At 43.4% G+C, this 21280-nt stretch overlaps 1 protein-coding gene across 2 annotated transcripts; it reads right to left on the bottom strand.

The window, feature by feature from the left end:
• On the bottom strand, positions 356–11712 carry MIS18A (MIS18 kinetochore protein A). Of its 2 annotated transcripts, XM_005674693.2 has the most exons (5): positions 11357–11712; positions 7985–8051; positions 4763–4885; positions 1471–1567; positions 356–903 (listed from the first exon to the last, which is right to left on the bottom strand). In XM_005674693.2, exons 1-5 carry the CDS (start codon positions 11685–11687, stop codon positions 823–825), a joined length of 699 nt encoding a protein of 232 aa, XP_005674750.2. In that variant the 5' UTR covers positions 11688–11712; the 3' UTR covers positions 356–822. The 2 variants fall into 2 exon arrangements, with proteins under 2 accessions (XP_005674750.2, XP_017903536.1); XM_018048047.1 differs by lacking the exon at positions 4763–4885.

The raw sequence follows: 21280 nt of genomic DNA, 5'->3' as shown, positions 1-21280 counted from the left end.
TGATTACTGCTCTCCTTGGTGACTATGCTGCCAGATTACGGGGCATACGGTAGTTAACAAGGGCTTCCCTGACGGCTCAGCAGGTAAAGCATCCCCCTGCAATGCAGCAGACACAGGTTTGATTCCTGGAGAAGGAAACGGCACCCTACTCCAGCAATCTTGCCTGTAAAACCCCATGGACAGAGCAGCCTAGAGGGCTACCGTCCACAGGGCTGCAAAGTCCGACACGACTGAGCGGCTAAGCAAGCACACAGGAGTAAATAAACAGGACCAGACGGAATCCAACCACCAACAGAATACAAGCTAATCTACTCTTGTGCAAGGTTTCAGAGTTTTGACAAATAATTCAACTGACCAGTTTCTCCAGAAAGCTGTATTCATTAGTTTTCAAAGAAGATTCAACCACACAGTAGATGGAAACACCTCTAAGATTTTCCAAGCACTCAATATTAAACAATGCCCAAACTATTAAAAGTGAAAAATAGTTTAAAAATAGGAAATAAAAAATAACGAATCGGTACAGAGGAGAAAACCATTCAAAAAATTATAGCAGTTTGTTATCAAAACAACAACTCTTTAAATTTCAGCAATTATCATGACTTTAAAACTGGAGTGTAGGAAACAATCACCTCTTTACCATCAAACAGCCAGAAAAGTTCTCCAGTTCTTCTCACGTGACCAGCCAGTCAGTACAAGAGGATACAATGTACATGACTGTTTCCAACTCTTTCAGTTCTAAGTGAAGTATACTATAACAAGAATTGCTACATATGAAAGAACTCCATCAGCAGAGGCCTGCAGAATGTGGGCCTTGGAACCAATTCAGCTTTTACAACTGGTAAAGGACAGTTTTGATTCGACTTCCCAAAGCTTTGTTTGCAAGGCTTTCAAAACATCTTCCATCTATCAAATGGAAAAAATAGAAAAAAATACATATGATTAAAATCATACATGGTTAAATATGATTTAAATGTTGATCGTTAATATAATTTCTGCTATGTTATACATTATATATATCTGTGTTTATTTAATGGAATTCTATTTAAATAAGACATGAGCCTATTAATAGTAGCTCTCAACCTCTGATCCATAGCTTTTACATTTATTCACCACTATCTTGCCTGTGACAGGATGTTAACATTCAAAAACAAGGCTGTTTTCACCATGAAAATCAAATCAAATCAAATACTGATTTAAAGATATATTTCTATTTTAATAGTTTTAGAATACATACTGCTTTGATTTAGCACGGAATGTCTTTATAATTTTTTCCATAAAGTTTTGGCTTAATTTGTAGTTTGGTTCCCAGTAAATCAACTTTACTAACAACTGAAATAAAATAAGCACTCTCTCACCATGAATGCTAAGATCAAAAGAGAAGACACAATTAAGAATTATTCATGGAGCAGCACTTGGTCATTGACTGGAAGTTGTTTATACAAAGATACAAAAAGTGCAGAACAAAATTACCTCCTTTAGAGATTTTTCTATTTCAACTCTACTTTCAAGATTAAAAAGCTCTTTGTCTTCTGACACAATTTGCTTTTCAGATGACCCTAAAACATAACTGAAGTACAGTACAATACAAAGTTAAAATATGAGAAGGGAGTAAATATAAAGTTTATATTGATAACATTAAAACTCAAAGTATATTGAAGTATATATTAGTACCGAGTATACACATAAAACAATTACTTTTGTTAATAGAAAACTACATAGGAAGCTGAACTACATGAAATCATGTTATTCTCCATAACAGCTTTGTCCAAGAGCTCTACATATTTCTCAATGCTATATTTCATTATTGGGAATAAAACTGGCTCTTTAGTAAGCTGGGTGGTACAACAGTAACATTTTGAAGTTTTAAAAGATCCTGAAGAAGCCACTGTTTTATATAACTTTTCAAGAACATGTGCATTTTCAAGTTTTTGTGCATTTTCAAGTGTCGACTTTTAGTATGTAATCTGTAGCATCAATTGTTGATTACCTAGATTTCGGCAACTTCAACAGTTATTTTATAACTCATGTTTTGCTCTGCTCTCTGAGGTGATGACATGCTGCTGCTGCTGCTAAGTCGCTTCAGTCATGTCTGACTCCCTGAAACCCCATAGACAGCAGCCCACCACGCTCCCCCGTCCCTGGGATTCTCCAGGCAAGAACACTGGAGTGGGTTGCCATTTCCTTCTCCAATGCATGAAAGTGAAAATGAAAGTGAAGTCGTGAAGTCGTGTCCGACTCTTAGCAACCCCATGGACTGCAGCCCACCAGGCTCCTCCATCCATGGGATTTTCCAGGCAAGAGTCCTAGAGTGGGGTGCCATCGCCTTCTCCGGATGACATGCTACAATTTGAAAATATAACTGGCCTAGCAATGGAAGAAAACAAGCCCAGCTCTGGCAACCAAATAAATCTCAACAGTGGAGAAGGTGCTGTTATTTCTCAAAAAAAAACAAACATAAAAACCTTCATTCGTTTGTATTTCTTTAGAAGTCTTTCACCACGTGTAACAACTTCAGTATGTCACTTCTGTTAAATATAAACAGTCTTCTGTTGGAAACCCAAGATTAATTGATTAAATTTCTAAAAAATGTCATCAAAAGAAAAATTACAGAAGGCAGTTAATATCTTATTTAGAAAAGAAAAATGAGATGCGGAAAATTAAATGGCACTGATTAATTTATAATGCTATAAATAAACATTACGGAGGGCATCCATTTCTAAAACACACCTGGTTCCCTGTCATTTAAATTCTGCCCTATGAGGTAACTTTTCCTTAAATTCAACTATTGGGGAAAGAACAGCTTCGATACTAGGATCCTCTGTGCAGAAATACAGATATGGATCATTTTTAAAGTTCTGTACCAACCATACTTGTTTAAGATTTTATGTCACTCATACTTGTCCTCTCCCCGACATAATTTTCACAAGTCTTGGTAAAATTCCCATGGAGATTAAGGGAGCAGTTGTTTGGGCATGAGTCTTCTATTTACATATTAAAACCAAATCAATAAGAAAGCTGTGGTACATATACACAATGGAGTATTACTCAGCCGTTAAAAAGAATTCATTTGAATCAGTTCTGATGAGATGGATGAAACTGGAGCCGATTATACAGAGTGAAGTAAGCCAGAAAGAAAAACACCAATACAGTATATACTAACACATATATATGGAATTTAGGAAGATGGCAATGACGACCCTGTATACAAGACAGGGAAAGAGACACAGATGTGTATAATGGACTTTTGGACTCAGAGGGAGAGGGAGAGGGTGGGATGAATTGGGAGGATGACATTCTAACATGTATACTATCATGTAAGAATTGAATCACCAGTCTATGTCTGATGCAGGATACAGCATGCTTGGAGCTGGTGCATGGGGATGACCCAGAGAGATGTTATGGGGAGGGAGGTGGGAGGGGGGTTCATGTTTGGGAACGCATGTAAGAATTAAAGATCTTAAAATTTAAAAAAAGAAAAAAAATAAAACATTTTAAATCTTAAAAAAAAAAAAATAAAGTGAATGAAAGCAATTAAAAAAATAAATAAATAAATAAAACCAAATCAGATCTGATTTCTCCCCAGGTGGGCCTGCATGCTTTACATCAATGAGCAGTACTTGCTACATTATTCTCTTGTGTTAAAGGCTGTAAAAAGTTTGCAGATTTCACAATTTTGATCCAAACTTGTCCAGTTTCAAAGATGGTGGTAAAACTGTAGTAATCAAAAAATAATTAAATGAAAAATTATAATAAAAAGAATACTATTCTAAATTTTTTAAAAGAGAAAAATCTAAGAAATTCAACAAAGTGACAACATACTTCAAGTAATGAAAGTGTAGGCACTTTTGTTCTTCTTTCTTGATATTTAAGGTTTCCTAGGCATCTCTAAGAAAACCTCTCTAACTGGTGGCTCAGCGGTAAGAACCCACCCACCAATGCAGGAGATACGGGTTCGATCCCTGGGTCAGGAAGATCCCCTGGAGAAGGAAATGGCAACCCACTCCAGTATTCTTGCTTGGAGAATCTCATGGACAAAAGAGTCTGGAGGGCTACAGTTTATGGGGTAATAAAGAGTTGGACATGACTGAGCTACTAAACAACAATCTCTAAAGTCTTGAGAGTTACATCATTTCCAGGATAAGTGAAAAGACATTGGGGTCAATTAAATTTGTTTCCAATTTTAAAAGGTTAATGAACTAAAGGGTCAGTAAGATATATGTCATCAGACCCTAATTCACGTTGTCTCCAAACACCTTTTAGAAGTCTTGAAAAATGAAGGTACTTCCTTGCATCTCTCAAAACAGCAGGCAGTTATTTAGTCCTCTAGGAAACAGCTGGACTTTGCATTTCTACTTTTCCAGAAGGGACTTCTTTCCCGACCATTTCTGAAATTCCTATTTCTTCAAGTTATTATACTAGACTAAAAACTAGAGGAAAAAATAAAATGGACAAAATATATTGATACACACAATTGCTTTAAAAAAAAATCCTACTAAATTTAATTAAGGAAAACAGCCAATTTTTACTCTGCAAAATGTTCTCACAGGGCTTTCTTCTACAATTTAGCATGACAGACTTTTCCAACAGCAAATAAGTCAGGTCCAAACAACAACAAAAATCACTTGCTTTAGGGTCAGAAATTATTATTTAAAAACATATTTTAACCAAACAATGTTTAGTCTCCAAATTTTCATACCAATTTGTCTGCAAACAACTTTCTGAGAATTCAGTGATGAGCTACTCATGTATGCCTCAAACATACCTTTCAATGGCTTCAACACTAAGGCAGAACATGTCCCTCTTGTAGTCTAGATCCTTGGGTGTGCACCTGTACAGGTAGCCGAGGCTGAGTGAACAACCTGTGCAGTACAAAGTCTGCAGGATGCTGCAACAAGAAACGTCACCCTTTAGTGACTGGTTACCACAAACACCCCATTGTTGAGATCTGTAAACACCTAAACTTTTAAGTTGCTGAAGTATGTTATCCTGACCCTACTAGGTCCTATGTATAAAAAGGAAAAAAAAAATGATAGTAAGATGCTTACATTTGAAAGCACTTCCAGGTCACACTGCCTTCAGTATCCAGTGACAGACAGCATGCACACAAGTGACAAAGCAGAGAGTATGCTGGATTTCCTTGGTGGTACAATGGATAAGAATCCACCTGCCAATGCAGGGGACAAGGGTTCGATCCCTAGCCCAGGAAGATTCCACATGCCGTGGAGCAATTAAGCCTGCGCTGAAGCCCGAGCTCCTAGGGCCCATGCTCCACAACAAGCCACCACAATGAGAAGCTCGAACACCGCCAGCTAGAGAGCAGTCCCAGCTCGCCAGAACTAGAGAAAGCCCATGCACAGCAATGAAGACGGAGCACAGACAAAAATAAATATTCAGAAAAACAAAAAAGATGAGAATAGTATAAGAAGATGCTGCTTTTGTAGAATGTAAATGCCTCAATCTCGTATTAAAAATTAACTAAAATTCTGAAATAAGGCAAAAAGATCGTACATGTTCTTTAAATGTCACATTGTCCACCGAAGATCATTAATGCCCTGGGGCAGGGATAGGCAGATTTTTTTCTGTGATGAGTCAGAGAACAAGTATTTCAGGCTTGCAGGCCATGTGGAGTCTACTGCAACTACTTGTCTCTACCACTGTGGCATGGTAGCCACCACAGATAACACATGACTGAATGACCTGCACTCCAATAAAAACATGTTTATAAAAACAGGCGCTTGGCCCATGAGCTATAGTTTGGCATAAAGGATGGGGTTCAGGTGATACAAGCGAGCAGAACTCACAACACTGACTCAGAGCAAGAGTCGATTCCCTTTTCAGTTCTCTAGAAATCTTGATTATGAAGGACAGAAAAGTCTCAGCCTGGTGCTAGAGGTCTTTAATGTGTATGTCACAGCTGCAAATCTTTTAACTGTAAGAGGACAGACCTCGGGCTCAGAACCAGCCAGCCAGGGGTATCTCAGCTAGAATTTAATAACATTTGTTTCCACTGTAATTATCATCACAGTTACTTTCGACATGCGCAGACTTGTGGCTCAGACGGTAAAGCACCTGTCTGCCGGAGACCCGGGTTCAGTCCCTGGTTTGGGAAGATCCACTGGAGAAGGAAATGGCAGCCCACTCCAGTATTCTTGCCTGGAAAATCCCATGGACGGTGGAGCCTGGTAGGCTACCATCCATGGGGTCGCAAAGAGTCAGACACGACTGAGCGACTTCACTCACTCACTCACTCAACAGCAATTGATACATTCATGGCAGTCATACAGATTCCTTTTAAAATAAACAAATAAAAACTCAGAGTCAATGTAATGAAAAATATCAAGTGCGCGACAGCAAAGCTGTAAGCTGACACCAGAATGACTGGAACTGGGAAGTAGAGGACACTCTGCAGGAAGCAAAGGGACAGCAAAGCACCATCATTAGCTCCTGCTAACGGCCTATGTCCTTGGTGAGGCTGTAAACCTCCCCAGGCCTCATTTTCTTCATCAATAAAGGGAGAAATGATCCAAGGCTGGGTTTTCCAAATTGCTACTACCAGCGTGCCAGCAGTACAATTTCTGCTACATTCGCACGCCACCTGTCCTATTATGACTTTAAATTCTCCTTAAAGAGAGTAATTTTTTAAATGAAACTATACTTTATTTGAGTAGGACACTCTAACATTACTAGAAATGAAAAACCAATGTTTTAAAATTAAAAAAAAAAAATAGGGACTTCCCTGGTGGTCCAGCGGCTGAGACTCTGAGCTCCCCAGTGCAGGGGGCCCAGGTTTGACCCTTGGGGATGAGGGAACTAGATCCCACGTGCCACAATTAAGAGTTTGCACACTAAAGAGTCCACAACCAAAGAGCAAAGATCCCAAGAGCCACCATGAAGACCCTGTGGGGCCAAATAGATAAATATTAAAATAAATAAAAAATAATAAAATTTTAATATATGATTATTCATTTTTGTTGAATTGCTTGTGTACCACTTATTCACATGCATCAGTAAGACAACTTTTGGGCAAATTCTTCAAAGCAGAGCTTCCCATTTAGTTTGCTGAGGATGCTGCTTGCAGTGGACGGTGGCGGGTAGAGCAGGACAGTGGCCCCTTCAACGCCTGGAGAGATAGAGCAGGGCCTGGGACAGCTGCAGCCCCGTGCCGCCGGGTGCACAGCCCTGACTTTACCTCAGTGGGCCACACGTCTGTATGTGCCGCATCAGCACTGTCTATGGGAGCTACGGCATGAAAAGTCGGGAGCGTTTACCTAAAGCATTCTTTGGCTCAGAGATTCCATGATAAAGATACTTTCTTTTCCTGTTTTTATTTTCAATGACCTTCAGGTCCAAGCCAAACACCCAAAATGGAAGTGTTGGAACAGGCCTTGAGAAGTTTAGAAACTCTTCCATCTTAAATCTACAGGCGCCCACTGTCACTCAGGAAACCACCTGCCAATGCAGCAGATGTAAGAGACGTGGGCTCGATCCCTGGTCAGCAAGATCCCCTGGAGGAGGACACAGTAACCCGCAGCAGTATCCCTGCCTGGAGGATCCCATGGACAGAGGAGCCTGGCGGGCTACAGCCCACAGGCTTGCAAAGAGTCAGACACGACTGAAGTAACTAAGCACGCACAATGACTGATTTGATATCACCATGAAAAAGGGCTTCCCTAGTGGAATCGAACCCAGGTCTCCTGCATTTCAGGTGGATTCCTGGCTTGGGAAGCTCCTCTGAAGGAGGGCATGGCAACCCACTCCAGTCCTGTTGCCTGGAGAACCCCCACGGAATCCTCCTCCAGAGAAGCCTGGAGGGCTACAGTCCTTGGGGTTGCAAAGAGTCAGACACGACTGAGCAACTAAACTAAGCACACTCACACACCATGAAAAAAGTTTTATCCCAAATTTTACTGCTGATGATCTTTTCAAATATTTTTATTTAAAAAAATGAAAACATACATACTCATATAGATATAGCTTTACTCACCAACAATTATCATGTTTACGTTTGGACAGCATCTGTTCCTCATTCACAGAAACATTACAGGTAACACCTGGAAAGACGTAACAACAAAGTATTAATGTGGTTTGATATAAGACACATGCAGGTATTTAGAGAACTTCTAATTCAACTTTAATTTTAGAACTCAGAAAGCCAGAAAAAAAACAAAGGCCCAAAAGTCACACACACAGTGGTTTAAAACTAAGGGTATAGGGTCTCCTGGAAAAACAGCAGAATAAGAGTTATTTCCTTCCCTTCCCAGAAAACACTGAAATTAACAAAATGAATAAAATTAGGAAGAAAAAATTCAATTGATGGTAAAATTTAGAACAATCAGGGAAGAAAAAATTCAATTGACGGTGAAACTTGGAACAATCAGAACCTCATCACAGACTATCAAGTATACCCGCCAAACACAGTGAAACAGGGATTAACCCAGAGTGAGTGAGTGAGGTTGCTCAGTCGTGTCTGACTCTTTCCGACCCCATGGATGGCAGCCTACCAGGCTCCGCCATCCATGGGATGTTCCAGGCAAGAGTACTGGAGCAGGCTGCCATTTCCTTCTCTGGCAGGCCACAAGTCTGGGCATACATTTCCAAGTCTCAAATACAGAGCTCATTTCCCTATAAGCAGCAGAGAGAAGGCAATGGCAACCTACTCCAGTACTCTTGCCTGGAAAATCCCAAGGGCGGAAGAGGCTGGGAGGCTGCAGTCCATGGGGTAGCGAAGAGTCAGACACCGACTGAGTGACTTCACTTCCCCTTTTCACCTTCATACATTGGAAAAGGAAATGGCAACCCACTCCAGTGTTCTTGCCTGGAGAATCCCAGGGACGGCGGAGGCTGGTGGGCTGCCGTCTATGGGGTCTCACAGAGTCAGACATGACTGAAGCAACTTAGCAGCAGCAGCAGCAGAGAGGGTCCACAGGAACCCAGCCCCAAATCTTTTAGACCACAACTTGAACAGGGGTCACAGCTGAACCCTAGAAGCAACAGGAAACATTCCCAGAGCATCCAAATTCATGACATACCAAAGGTGGAGGGACATGAAGAAAGGGCATCAGAACAGACTCTTGAGTTCACCTCCTCTACAGTCTACCTTAACTCAGCAAACCCCACTGCCATCTGCCCACCGCTCAGATCAGAAATCGATGTCACCCTACACTCATCATCTCCTTACCCTGCTCCCCTTCAGACACTCCTCTGAGAAGTCCTGTCCGTTCTAGCTCATGACCCTCCGTCCAGCCCCACACAGCCACCGCCTCCCCTCCCTGAGCAGCTGTGCTGGCCCCGGACTGACCCCCCACTTCCGTGCTTATTCTTCTCTTCAGCGCACCCTCCAAAGAAAAGCCTAAGTCCTATCACTCTCCAGCTTAAACGCCGCATTCACTGAAACAGACTCTTGTTTTCATTTTTAGAATGAAGATTGAGATTCTCAATTATAACAGCCTACAAAGGCCCTCGGACTGTAGCAAAATCTCAACCCAGATATATACATGTGGTTCTAAAGCAGCAACCCTGGGAAAAAACCTAGACCTCTATCAACAGGGGCAGACTAGGAGGATGAACAGCATCTCCATTAAGGATGTCACTTAAGTGGCACTTCCTATTTCTTCTTAGCACAGGACACACACTAACTCGCTTAGTCCTCCTAATTACCGCATGTAAGTATTATCCTCAAGTCTACAGAGAAAACTGAAGCAGAGAGAGGCTATGTAGCTTGCCCCAAGACACAGCTAGTAAGTGGAAGACCAGGATTTAAACCCACGCAGTTGAGGGCCATCACCTACACAGGTGAGGTACAAGAGGCAGCTGCCAAAACTGTGAATTATGCCCGACTCAGTGACTTCACTTTCATGTATGGAGAAGGAAATGGCAACCCACTCCAGTGTTCTTGCCTGGAGAATCCCAGGGATGGCGGAGCCTGGTGGGCTGCCGTCTATGGGGTCACACAGAGTTGGACACGACTGAAGTGACTTAGCAGCAGCAGCATGCCTATATGCACTAACATGGAAAAATACTCAGAATATAGATGCAGAATAAAAAGGTAAGGATGCTTAACAGTATAAACATTATCCCAAGGGTGTTTTTGAAAATTTATATGTTTAGGGAATTCCAAAAAAATGTATGTTTAAACATGCTCATATATGCATGGAGAGTATCTGGACGTATGAATGGGAATAAAGCATGTTGAACTCTGGGGCCTTGAGAGTGTCAGGATCGGGGATAAGATTTGGGGACAAGTCCTTTTTACTTTTACACCCTTCTGCATTGTTTGATTTTAACAGATGTGAAAGATTAATCTCAATGAATTACTATGGGAAATGTATGTTCTGAGGCTTATGTTTAACAACCGAAAAAGATTCAGCAATTATTGTTAAGTGCATCCTTAAGGAAAACAGACTTCAAAAAGTTTCAGGTAACAGGTGGACACTGCTCTCCTTTCTTCCCAATACATCCCAGGGAGGAAAACTTCCCACAAATGTCAATAAATCGGTGGTGAATTTCTGCCATTAAAAATATTTACAGAATTCAGATATAGCAGAAATTTAATCTTGAAAACCACAATTTCAAAAAGAACAGTCATTTTTACATTAACTCAGAAAACCACTCAGTGGTAACTCAGAAAACTTAGTGATAACTCAGTGAACCACTTCCCTAAATAAGTACTATGAAAACAGCAAAACAAAGAAACTGGGGAAACATACAGGTAGAATCAGTATTAAAAGCTACAACTCTGACCTTCTTCACCCTTTTACCACATCCTCCTTCCTCTCCAATTTTGTGAGGGTTGTTAGTGCTTTTATTGCAAGCCTCCTTCAATTTTTATAACAGCATTATGATTCGTCAACTCTGAAGTTGTTAACACTTCAGACTAAAGGCGTCCGCTGATAAAACTATTAGGATCTGAAAAATCAATCCTGACATCCCCTGCAGGAAGCAGGCCGCTGAAAAGCTTAATTTCCTAAATAAACAATTAACAATATTACCGATTAACAGAGCCCACTAATTTCTATGAGGAATAACACAGAGTAGCTACACCTTAAATGCTTACAACCTGGTTGGTTGACTTTTTTTTCCCCCTAAGTCATGCCCACGACGTTGTTGATTCATCCATTGCTCTTCTGGGATGGGGGACCCCAGAAAAGGACTTCCACGAGTAAGCCTAAGATGCAGGGATGACTCTCCTCCTGCCCGTTTTCTGGAACAGCTCAGCCTCTCGGGATTTTTCTGCTTTTAAAGATCCTGAGTTGCTCCAAAACACCCCCGCCTCTTCCGGGGCCGCCCAGGTGCCGCACACCAGGAAGAAGGCAACCCTTAGTCCTAAGTCCCACCACCCGACCCAGCCCGAACTGACAGCGCAGCAAGATGCAGTTGGTGTCTTCCTGGTTCGCCACCCAGCTCAGCGAGTCTCCCAGCGGTCGCCGGCAGCGCGAGCACAGAAACACCAGCGGCCTGTGCCCCTCCGCCGGCTCCGCAGCCTCCTCGCGCCGCGTCCTTTCAGAGCAGGCCACCGAGGCGTCTCCGCTCACGGAGCTCCACATGTTCGCCCACTCCTGCAGCAGCTGGTGGCGGCTCGAGTCTTCCGAGAGCCGCCTGCCTAACAGAGAGGAGTCTTCTCTCTCGCCCCTGTGGCCAAACGGACAGCTTGTAGAGGAACATCCTTCCGGGGACAAAGAGCCCTCCATTAGCTACAAATCGCCCGCGCCGCGGAGCATCACGGGAGGGAAAAAAAAACCGCCCCTGGGCGTGCGCGGGGCGGGGCGAGGCGGTGGAGGACCAAAAGGGCGGGGCCTGAGGGAGGCGGGGTCGGAGGGCAGCCTGATAGCGCGCATGCTCGAAGTGGAGGCAGGGACTAGCTGCGGTGTCCAGGCACCTGGGTCGTGGAAGCGCCCCAATGCGTGTTTCGTTTGTGGATTGTTATTGCTCTAAGTAATACCGTGGAGAGGGCCCCAGATCACTCAGACTAGCACTGCAAGGACAGGCTGGAGAGGCGGTGTGGGCAGCAGCGGTGATGCTAAAAAGCATGGAAGTGCCTCTGCTGTCTGGATCTGGGAGCCAGTGGCCCCATGCATCAAGCAAGCCTCCCTTGTGGGTGGTTAGCCTTCCTCAGCTGCCCCGAAGCCGGCCTCTGACCTTAAAGCACCACAGATTAGGACGGGAAAGCCTGGTGGGGAATGGACCTGCATTATGGACAACCTTTGCAGCATGTCTGGGAAGAAAGTTACCCCCAAGGCCCTGGTCTGCTCTTAGAACTCTTTGGGTGTGCCCTAAGTCACTGCCCACTTTGCATGGTGAGATAAACTATTTTTCAAAAAAAAATGACTTCCAATTTTATTGCCTCTGGGCACTAGCAGTAAGGCAAAAGCTTTGGAGTCAAAAGCCTTGAGCTGACCTACCCTTCCTGGAGGTATAATTGCGTAGAAAACTTGAAGGTTATACTTGCCTTCCCTGAATCGAATTCTTTGTGGATTAAGTGAGTTGGGTTGTTATGGGAATCATGATATAATATGCATGAAAATATGTTAGCAGACTGTGCCCATGTTCATTAGCCTCCAAGTAGAAGAAAATGCTTTGAATATTTTAGGTTTTTATTTCACCCATAGAATGAATCGCCTTCCCTCTGCTGCTGCTTTTGTGGAGGCAGGCTTGACTTCCCAGGACTACTATTTTCAAGCTCGGTATCTCTGGTACAAGTAAGTGGGTAGTAACCTTGGAGTTCAAAGGATAATCTCTTTGATTCAGACTTTAAGTTCCTGTTCAGTTCAGTTCAATCACTCAGTCGTGTCTGACTCTTTGAGACCCCATGGACTGCAGCATGCCAGGCTTCCATGACCATCATGAACTCCCAGAGTTTACTCAAACTCATGTCCATTGAGTCGATGATGCCATCCAACCATCTCATCCTCTGTTGTCACCTTCTCCTCCTGCCTGCAATCTTTCCCAGCATCGGGGTCTTTTCCAGTGAATCAGTTCTTCCCATCAGGTGGCCAGAGTATTAGAGTTTCAGCTTCAGTATCAGTCCTTCCAATAAATATTCAGAACTGATTTCCTTTAGGATGGACTGGTGTGACCTCCTTGCAGTCCAAGGGATTCTCAAGAGTCTTCTCCAACACCGCAGTTCAAAAGCATCAATTCTTCAGCGGTCAGCTTTCTTTATAGTCCAACTCTCACATCCATACATGACTATTGGAAAAACCATAGCTTTGACTAGACAGACCTTTATCGACAAAGTCTCACCTCTGCTTTTTAACGTGCTGTCGAGGTTTGTCACAGCTTTTCTTCCAAGGGGCAAGCGCCTTTTAATTTCGTGCCTGCACTTCCTATCAGCAGCACTAAATACTGTGGTGGGATAGCACAGTGAAGAAGGAATGCCGAGCAGGGCTGCCTAATGGCTTTGACGGGTCCTAAGAACCCGTCTACCTTGTTCCTCGTCCTAGGGACACCAGTCCATGTGCCTTGCTGGGCCCATGCCTCCATTTAAATTTTCCAAAACCTTTAAAAAGAAAAGAACAGTGATAATATTTTACAACTGTATTGCTATAAAAATGCACATAGAAAGATATTTTAAAGTATTTTCTTTGACCTAAAAGTTTAAAACATTTTTGTGGGGCATTAAAAATACAATGGACCATGTCTAGCGGCAAAGTCATGCCAAAGCAAAAGTGTTAGTCGCTCAGTCTTGTCCAACTCTTTGCAACCCCAATGACTATAGCCCACTCTAGGCTCCTCTGTCCATGGGATTCGCCAGCAAAAACACCAGAGTGGGTAGCCATCCCTTCTCCAGGGAAAAGCAGAATGAATGCCTTTTAAAGTCATGAGTACGTTTGTATTATGAATATAAAATATTTAGATACCCACAAAATCATATTTTATGCAGGGACCAAAGAGATACTTGAGTAGGATGACCTTGGGACAAAAGAGTTGCTTGAGTAAACTGACCTTGGACTGGGTGGGTGTAGTTGCTTCCTGAATAACCCTTCCCACCCTTCTCTTAGCTGAGTCTAAGAGTCATCACCTCCACTACCTTCATCACCAGCTCCAGGTATGGGTCCCCAGAGGTTTAACCCAACCAGGATGACCCATCTCTCTCCCATAGAGATTGAGCTGGGATGGCTTCTAGACCAGACTTAAGCCAATCAGCGCGTCGTACTCACCCAGTGGTAGGATTGACTTGGGATAAGAACTTAGCCTATGTAGTCAAATTTCGTCCAATCAGAGTGAATCTCAAGACTTGTTCAGCAGTTAAGGGAAGAGAGATCCTCTTTGTTCCCTGGATATGAACAAGGAAGCATACACCGGGGCTGTAGGGCAGCCACCTTAGAAATACTGAGATGGACAGAGCTGAGAGAATTACAGAGAAACAGAGCACTTGATTTCTGGACTTTTTCGATTATGCAAACCAAAAAATTCTCTTTATTATGGAAGCCAATTTGAACTGTTTTGTTTTGTTTCTTTTTATTAGCAGTTCAAAACTTACATTCCCAGGTGGCTCAGTGCTAAAGAATCTGCCTACGATGCAGGAAACCCGGGTTCTATCCCTGGGTCTGGAAGCTCCCCTAGAGAGGGGAATGGCAACCCCCTCCAGTCTTCTTGCCTGGAGAGTCCCCATGGACAGAGGAGCCTGGCGGGCTACAGCCCATGGGATTGCAAAAGAGTTGGATACAACTTAGCAACTAAACAGCAAGAGCATGTGTAACAGTCCATTACAGTCTGTTAAAACTGAGCCTCCAAGATGAGGTAAAGATGACCTGCCCGAGTGTATGAGACCAATTGCTTCTCTCACCCCCACACCCCACTGCCACCCCTCACTCCAGAGGCATCTGCAGAGAGGCTATTGGAGAACTAACTCCCTCCCTCCCTTAAACCTCCTCCCGCATCCGGGGAATATCAGAGGCTGGAGAAAGTGGCAACAGACATGACTCCACAGGCGTTTCTTTGGAGACTGGCTGGGTTGTGAGTTCCAGTCCTCTCCCCCAACAGAGGAGGTTGAGGGTATCTCTCCACTTGTTTCAGTTTGTTGAGAGGAGACTTCAAGGAACCATTCCCAGAGCCTGTGGGTCCCCTGTGGGTTTGCAGACACAGTGGCTGGCGGGACGATCCAGCCATTGAGCTGTTTGAAGGAGCACAACAAAGTGAGCCAGATCAGACTGCCAACTAGACACGAACTTTACCGACGGGAGGGTCACCCAGAATTTCAGTGCTGCCCAGGAAGATAACCTGAAAGGATGAGAGGAGAGGGCAGCCACGTGTGAAAGGCCCCCTGGAGAACCAGGACTGAGGGGAGCACCAGCCAGAGGGGAGACCATCCCAATCAGGCGTTGTGCAGCTGGGGACTGGGGTGCTGGCAGTCTTGAGGGGCCAGGAGAGAGAATGGGTTCTAACCATGCCGGGCCAGAGGGTGCAGAACCTGGTTATGACAGAATCAGTTCAGGTGAGACTGGTCTGTCCTCTCTGTGCCCCATTTCAGTCTAGGAATGGAGTCAACAGGCTGTGGATGAGGGGTAAGAGAGAGGAGTTGGTCCCATGCCCTTTCCCCACTAGAGTCAGGACCCCCTGCACATTCCCCTTTGGGGGAGGAGGGTGACTCTCATCCTGGAGTGAAGATTGCAGTGCGGGTTAATATATTGGACTGAATACTGTCGGTTCAGCATTGAGATTCTGTTTTCAGCTAAAGTTGGCTGCAAAATTGTCTACTCCCTAAGGGAATGGCAGTCAAATTCCAAAAATATGGGGAGGGTTTCTTTATAAAGGGACAGATAACAAAGATGGAGAGTGCACACAGGAGAAAACCTCAAGAGGTAGAAGGAACCCAGGTTAATAGCCTCGGAGCTGACACCACCTCTCCCTCAACCCACAAGGATGCAGGAGAGAAAGCAGAGGTGGGAAGAACAGGCCACCTTGAGAGGGTCACCCACCCATCAAGGGAGGCAGCCAGTGGAGCTGACCTCCCACGGAGGGAGGCTGCAGTTTAAACTCCTTGACCGTGTTCTCATCCTTCCCTCCAGTCCCCTGCTGGAGCTCCCCATTGCCCAGGTGCAACTGGAATAGAGAGAGTGCAAAGCATATTGAGGTGATCCATCCACATCAGGATGGAGAGTGGATCTGGAGGGACAAAGGGAAAGAAGCTCACCCACAGACCACCTTGTCCCTGCCTAGGGTCTTGGGAGGGCCATCCTCACCAAAGAGGTTCTAAGGGTAAAGTAGGAAGCAAAATTCAAAATAAGGTTCTATTCTGTGTGTGTGTGGTGGAGGGGAGGGCAGCTTAGTTTCCCAGTTCCCTGGCCAGGGATTAAACCTATGCCCCCTGTATTGGAAGCACGGAGTCTTAACCATTGGACCATCAGGGAAGTTCCAATAAGGTTTCCTCTTGATTCTATCCTTAAATCCACCTTTCTCCACATACCGGTTACTTGGGACTATCTGATTCAACCCTCATTTCTGGCTGAGTTCAAAAGTCTTGGTGTAATTAACAGAAAAAATACTAGTCTAATTGAATGTCTATGGCTCACACTAGGGAAAGAGAGACAAAGCATAACTCAGGGAAAGAAGGGCCAGGGAAAATGGGAGAAGAAATGCATGAAATCTTGATAGTTTTTGTTTTTTTCCCTTTTTTTCCTCCTCTTCCTCCTACCTAGACCCTGATAGTTTTGATGGAAAAAATTTATGACTCTAGCCATTGGAAAAATCAGAAATTAATGGCGTCCACTTACAATCAGGGACTAGATGTTAATTGCATGCACTTCCTTACACATAGAGTGACAATAAGGAGTGATTACAGGTCGTTGGAGTCAGCCAGCTGGCCCCTTTAGTATATAGAGAGCTGGTTGCAGCTGCATTTCAAGGGTGTTTGGTCCAACTGCTACCAGTAGAGAGATGTCTGGGACCAAATGTCAGTTGCATTGCCCTCCCCGACCAGCTGTCACTGAGAGAAAGCCACGCTCCCCACTCAGCCCCCAGGGACCTTCTGCCACAATCAGAGCCTCCTTAGGGAGATAAAATACGCCGTGGGAAAAGGGTAGGTAGATATTTGTATCTGTGTTCTGGGGGTGAAACAGTAACTGCAGGCATAGGCTGCACCTTCTGAAAAGTCCTCAGAGGAAAGACATTCTTTGAATAGTTCTGCTTCCCTCTCCTAGTTAATGTGTGGAGTCACGATTTCCCGGTCTTTAACAGAGATGTTTAATTCTCATGCAAGTTAAAAAAGAATAAGGAGACGGACATGTGACTTTTCAGCAAAAGCATGTGTTTGAGCTGGAAAAGAACCACAGAGATGCTTCAACTGCACGTCTTACTCTTCAAATAGATGAGCTGAGATTCAGTTTGGATCAGAAGTCATGGCTCAGGTTAGTGGAAGTGATTGGTGGACATCCGGGCTATGACAGGTCCAGCGTTGTTCCCCTTTTCTTGAGAAAGCTGTTTCCCCTCCCCAACTCCAACAGTGTGGCTGCAGTGGGGCTCCTCATCTTGAAGGTCCCACCCCACTCCTGACCTATCCCAGAGGTGGCCTCACATCAGTCTTAGCCACCACCTTCCTGGCCGCAGACTGGTTCGAGGTGAGCCTGGTGTCTGAAGGAGAGCCTGTCCAAGTCCATGCCTGGAATGTTTCAGGTCAAAGCTTGGGAGAGAATCTGCTCACCCCTTCCTCTTGAATCATGAGCCCAGAACTGTCATCAGTCGGGTATCCAGCTCTGTGGAATAGTCTGCATGACTCTGATCCTCAGGGAGAAGCAAGATGTGAGGCAGAGATCGAGAGTAACAGCGGGACCTCAGTTACCCCTGTTCCCAGTCCTGTGGGCACCCCTCTCAACGTGCTCCCAGTAAACCCTGCTGGTGTTTAAGCTAGTTAGGATCAGGTGTCTGTCACTAACTCCCAAGGGTCCTAAAACACAGATTCTAATCTAAAACCTCAGTTTCTTGCTCCTAAAAACAGTGGTCATACCACTGTACCAAATTGTTGAAATATAACGCCATACATTTGATACAGTCTCCCCACTCCAGTATTCTGGCCTGGAGAATTCCATGGACTGTACAGTCCCTGGGGTCGCAAAGAGTCGGACATGACTGAGTGACTCTCACTTTCTTTTCACTTTTCACATTTGACAATGCCTTGAGGCATTCCAACTATAATCTCTCGAGGGGGCTAACTCTGGAGAATGGCAGTGTAAGGGAGAATATATCTCCAGTTTGCAATTCTAAAGCCAGTCTCTTGCTTTCTTTCCAAGCACTCCTGTGTTTCCCCCAGTTCTTTTCATTATTTGTTTTGTGTGTGTATATAACCAGAGGAAGGTCTTGGGGAATAGTTTTTATTATAAACTGCATCAAACATACCAAACCTCTAAATGCAACACAGATTGATCCAAAAGTGAAGATTGTGACTCCTGGATCTGGAATAATACGGCAGAGACCTAAAGTATTGAAAGGATGTTGTTGAATCACGACGCCGGGATTCTTGGCCCCGAAGGAGAAGAATTCAATCCGGGGCCATAGACGAGGCTTGATCGCTCAGAGCTTTTGGTGTAATAAAGTTTTATTAAAGTATAAAGGAGATAGAGAAAGCTTCTGACATAGGCATCAGAAGGGGGCAGAAAGAGTACCCCTCTGCTAGTCTTCAGCTGGATGTTATATAGTCACTAGCAGTCTGTTAATGAAAGAAAGTGTGAAAGTGAAAGTGAAGTTGCTCAGTCGTGTCCGACTCTTTGTGACCCCATGGACTGTAGCCTACCAGGCTCCTCCCTCCATGGGATTTTCCAGGCAAGAGTACTGGAGTGGGTTGTCATTTCCTTCTCCAGGGGATCTTCCCTACCCAGGGATTGAACCCTTGTCTCCTGCATTCCAGGCAGACACTTTAACCTCTGAGCCACCAGGGAAATGAATGTCTTAAAACTCAGAATGGCACCAGGCCCCTCACCCATAAGATGCATTTTGGGATAATCTTGGCACTAAATGGTTCATCCTGGGCCATAAAATGATAAACTCGAATCTTGAAGAAGGGCAGATCACCATACAAATAGTTTCATTTACATAGATTAGAGGAACAATATCGAGTATAACATACTGGTTTGTCAAGTAGGTTCTAGCCAAAAGCTTGAAGACAGAGTTTGAGGTAAATGCATAGTATATTAGCATAGCTTAAGATAAACATTTCCATAAGAAAAGGCATTGGTTATCTCTAGGTTTGAGAATAGTTAACTTCAGGTGAAACCACGTGTCATTTTGGCAACACAGAATTTTAAGAGAAACCTCCTTTTAAATGTGTATAGAGAAGGAAAAAATATTGCTAGTTGGTTTCCTCCTGCCGCTTAAGAGAGATAAAAATGCCTGACACTTGCAGGCGATTTCCTCCGTTTGGAGACCCCTGGCCTTCCTGCCTGTTACCCAGTATCACAGTATGGCTTATGTATCTTTCAAGAGATTCGAAGCAATGCTGCATCTACGGTAGAAGGACTGGAAGGGAACACTAAAGAAAATTCACATTGAAGAAAATACAGTAAAATAACTAAGAAATATAAAAGGTGAGGAAAAAATAAGAGGCATAAGCAATCAGTGCAAGAGACCCAACATCTGACTAACCAGACAGGGGAGACCAAATGACGGAGAGCAAATGAGCAAAGGAATAGAGGACATGGCAACCCACTCCAGGATTCTTGCCAGGAGAATCCCACTGACAGAGGAGCCTGGTGGGCTACAGTTCATAGGGTCACAGTTGGGCAAGACTTAACACACACTCACACATAATAATACAGTTTCTCAGCTAAACATATGACTCTTTAGATGGAAAGGATATACTAACTGCCCAGCCAAAAAATAAAATAATCTCACACTATGACTTAGCATTGTAAAATATCTGAACTTCAACCTTCAGAAAAGATGCCAAAGTTTCAAAGAAAAGAAAAAGTTGCAAGAATCAGAGTGGCTTTAGACTCCTCATCAACAGCTCAATTTCAGAAGCTAGAAAATTTCAAAATTTAGAGGGCAAGCAATTTCAGGTTGGAATTAGATTATCCACTCTAATCTTGATCCATGTATAGTGGACATTTTTAGACATAACTGCACTTTTTTATCTTTTAATAATTTCTCTTTACTTATTTTCTATTTTTGGCTGCACTGGGTCTTTGCTACTTTGCATGGGCTTTCTCCAGTTTCTGTGAGTGTGAACTACTCTTCCTCGCAATGCGTGGTCGCCTCACTGCAATGGGTTCTCGTATTGCGGAGCAGAAGCTCTCGAGTGAGCGGGCTTCAGAAGCGGCGGCTCGCAGGCTCTAGAGCGTGGACTCAGGAGTAGCGGCACAGGGGTTTAGTTGCGCCATGGCATGTGGGATCTTCCTGGACCAGGGATGGAACCCTGCACTGCCAGGTGGATTCTTATCCACTACGCCACCAAGGAAGTCCAACTGAACTTTGACAATGTGTCTTGAACGTTTCCTTTCTTATTCAAATATGTGCTGCAACAAGGAATGTGGCATGCATAGTCACAGTTAAAGAAAGGCAAATATTCAATATTTTTAATAGATTCTCTACCACACTCATTTTTTGACTGCACTGAAAATAAATAGCTCAGCTATCAGACTGATAAAATTCAAAAGTTTTGACACCATAATCTGTAGCCCAGACTATCATGCAGGAAAGCAGGCAGTTTCCTGCCCAGTAAGAATACAGATTTTACAAGCTCTGTAGAAAGGAATTTATCTACAAATATACCTTAGTTTGTAATATTTTATTTTGGAATCATGTAAATATAATAATAATGGGAGAAGGCATAAATATTATATAACCATAAAACAAAATAAATATTTAAAAAGTGATCTCTACATGTAAGAATTAAAGATTTTAAAATTAAAAAAAAAAAAGTTAAAAAAAGTGATCTCTACATATTGAAATATCTAATATATTTAATGGTGGCATAACTTCATAGATAGAACTATTTTAATTGACTTTAAAACATGAAGTTGAGGGAATTCCCTGATGACCCGGTGGTCAGGACTTGGCACTTTCATGCTGGGGCCCCTGGCTTGATCTCTGTTTGGGGAATTGAAATCCCGAAAGCCACTCTGTATGACCAAAATAAATAAATAAATTTGACTATATATACTTCATTGGAGATACTCTAAGGACAAAAAAAAAAAAAAAAAAAAAAAACCCAAAACAAGAAGCAAAAACAAACAAACAAAAAAAATCCCTGCCTCCTCACAAAAGATCTTAAATTGTTTTCAGTAATCATGTTCTTATTGATATTGATATTATTATTCTGAGGGCTTCCCTCATAGTTCAGTTGGTAAAG

Source organism: Capra hircus, chromosome 1 (genome assembly GCF_001704415.2).
Source record: "Capra hircus breed San Clemente chromosome 1, ASM170441v1, whole genome shotgun sequence".
NCBI lineage: Eukaryota > Metazoa > Chordata > Mammalia > Artiodactyla > Bovidae > Capra > Capra hircus.
Note: the sequence above shows the minus strand (reverse complement) of the source record. Positions and strands in the feature narration are given on the sequence as shown.

Bases quoted from the DNA above. Each gene is read 5' to 3' on its own strand.
- MIS18A (XM_005674693.2), bottom strand. From the start codon at position 11,687: ATGGAGGGCTCTTTGTCCCCGGAAGGATGTTCCTCTACAAGCTGTCCG. The intron at 1,568-4,762 runs GTATGTTTGAGG...ACTGTACTTCAG, and splicing joins AGTGTTGAAGCCATTGAAAG to TTATGTTTTAGGGTCATCTG. The intron at 904-1,470 runs GTAATTTTGTTC...TCCATTTGATAG, and splicing joins TAGAAAAATCTCTAAAGGAG to ATGGAAGATGTTTTGAAAGC.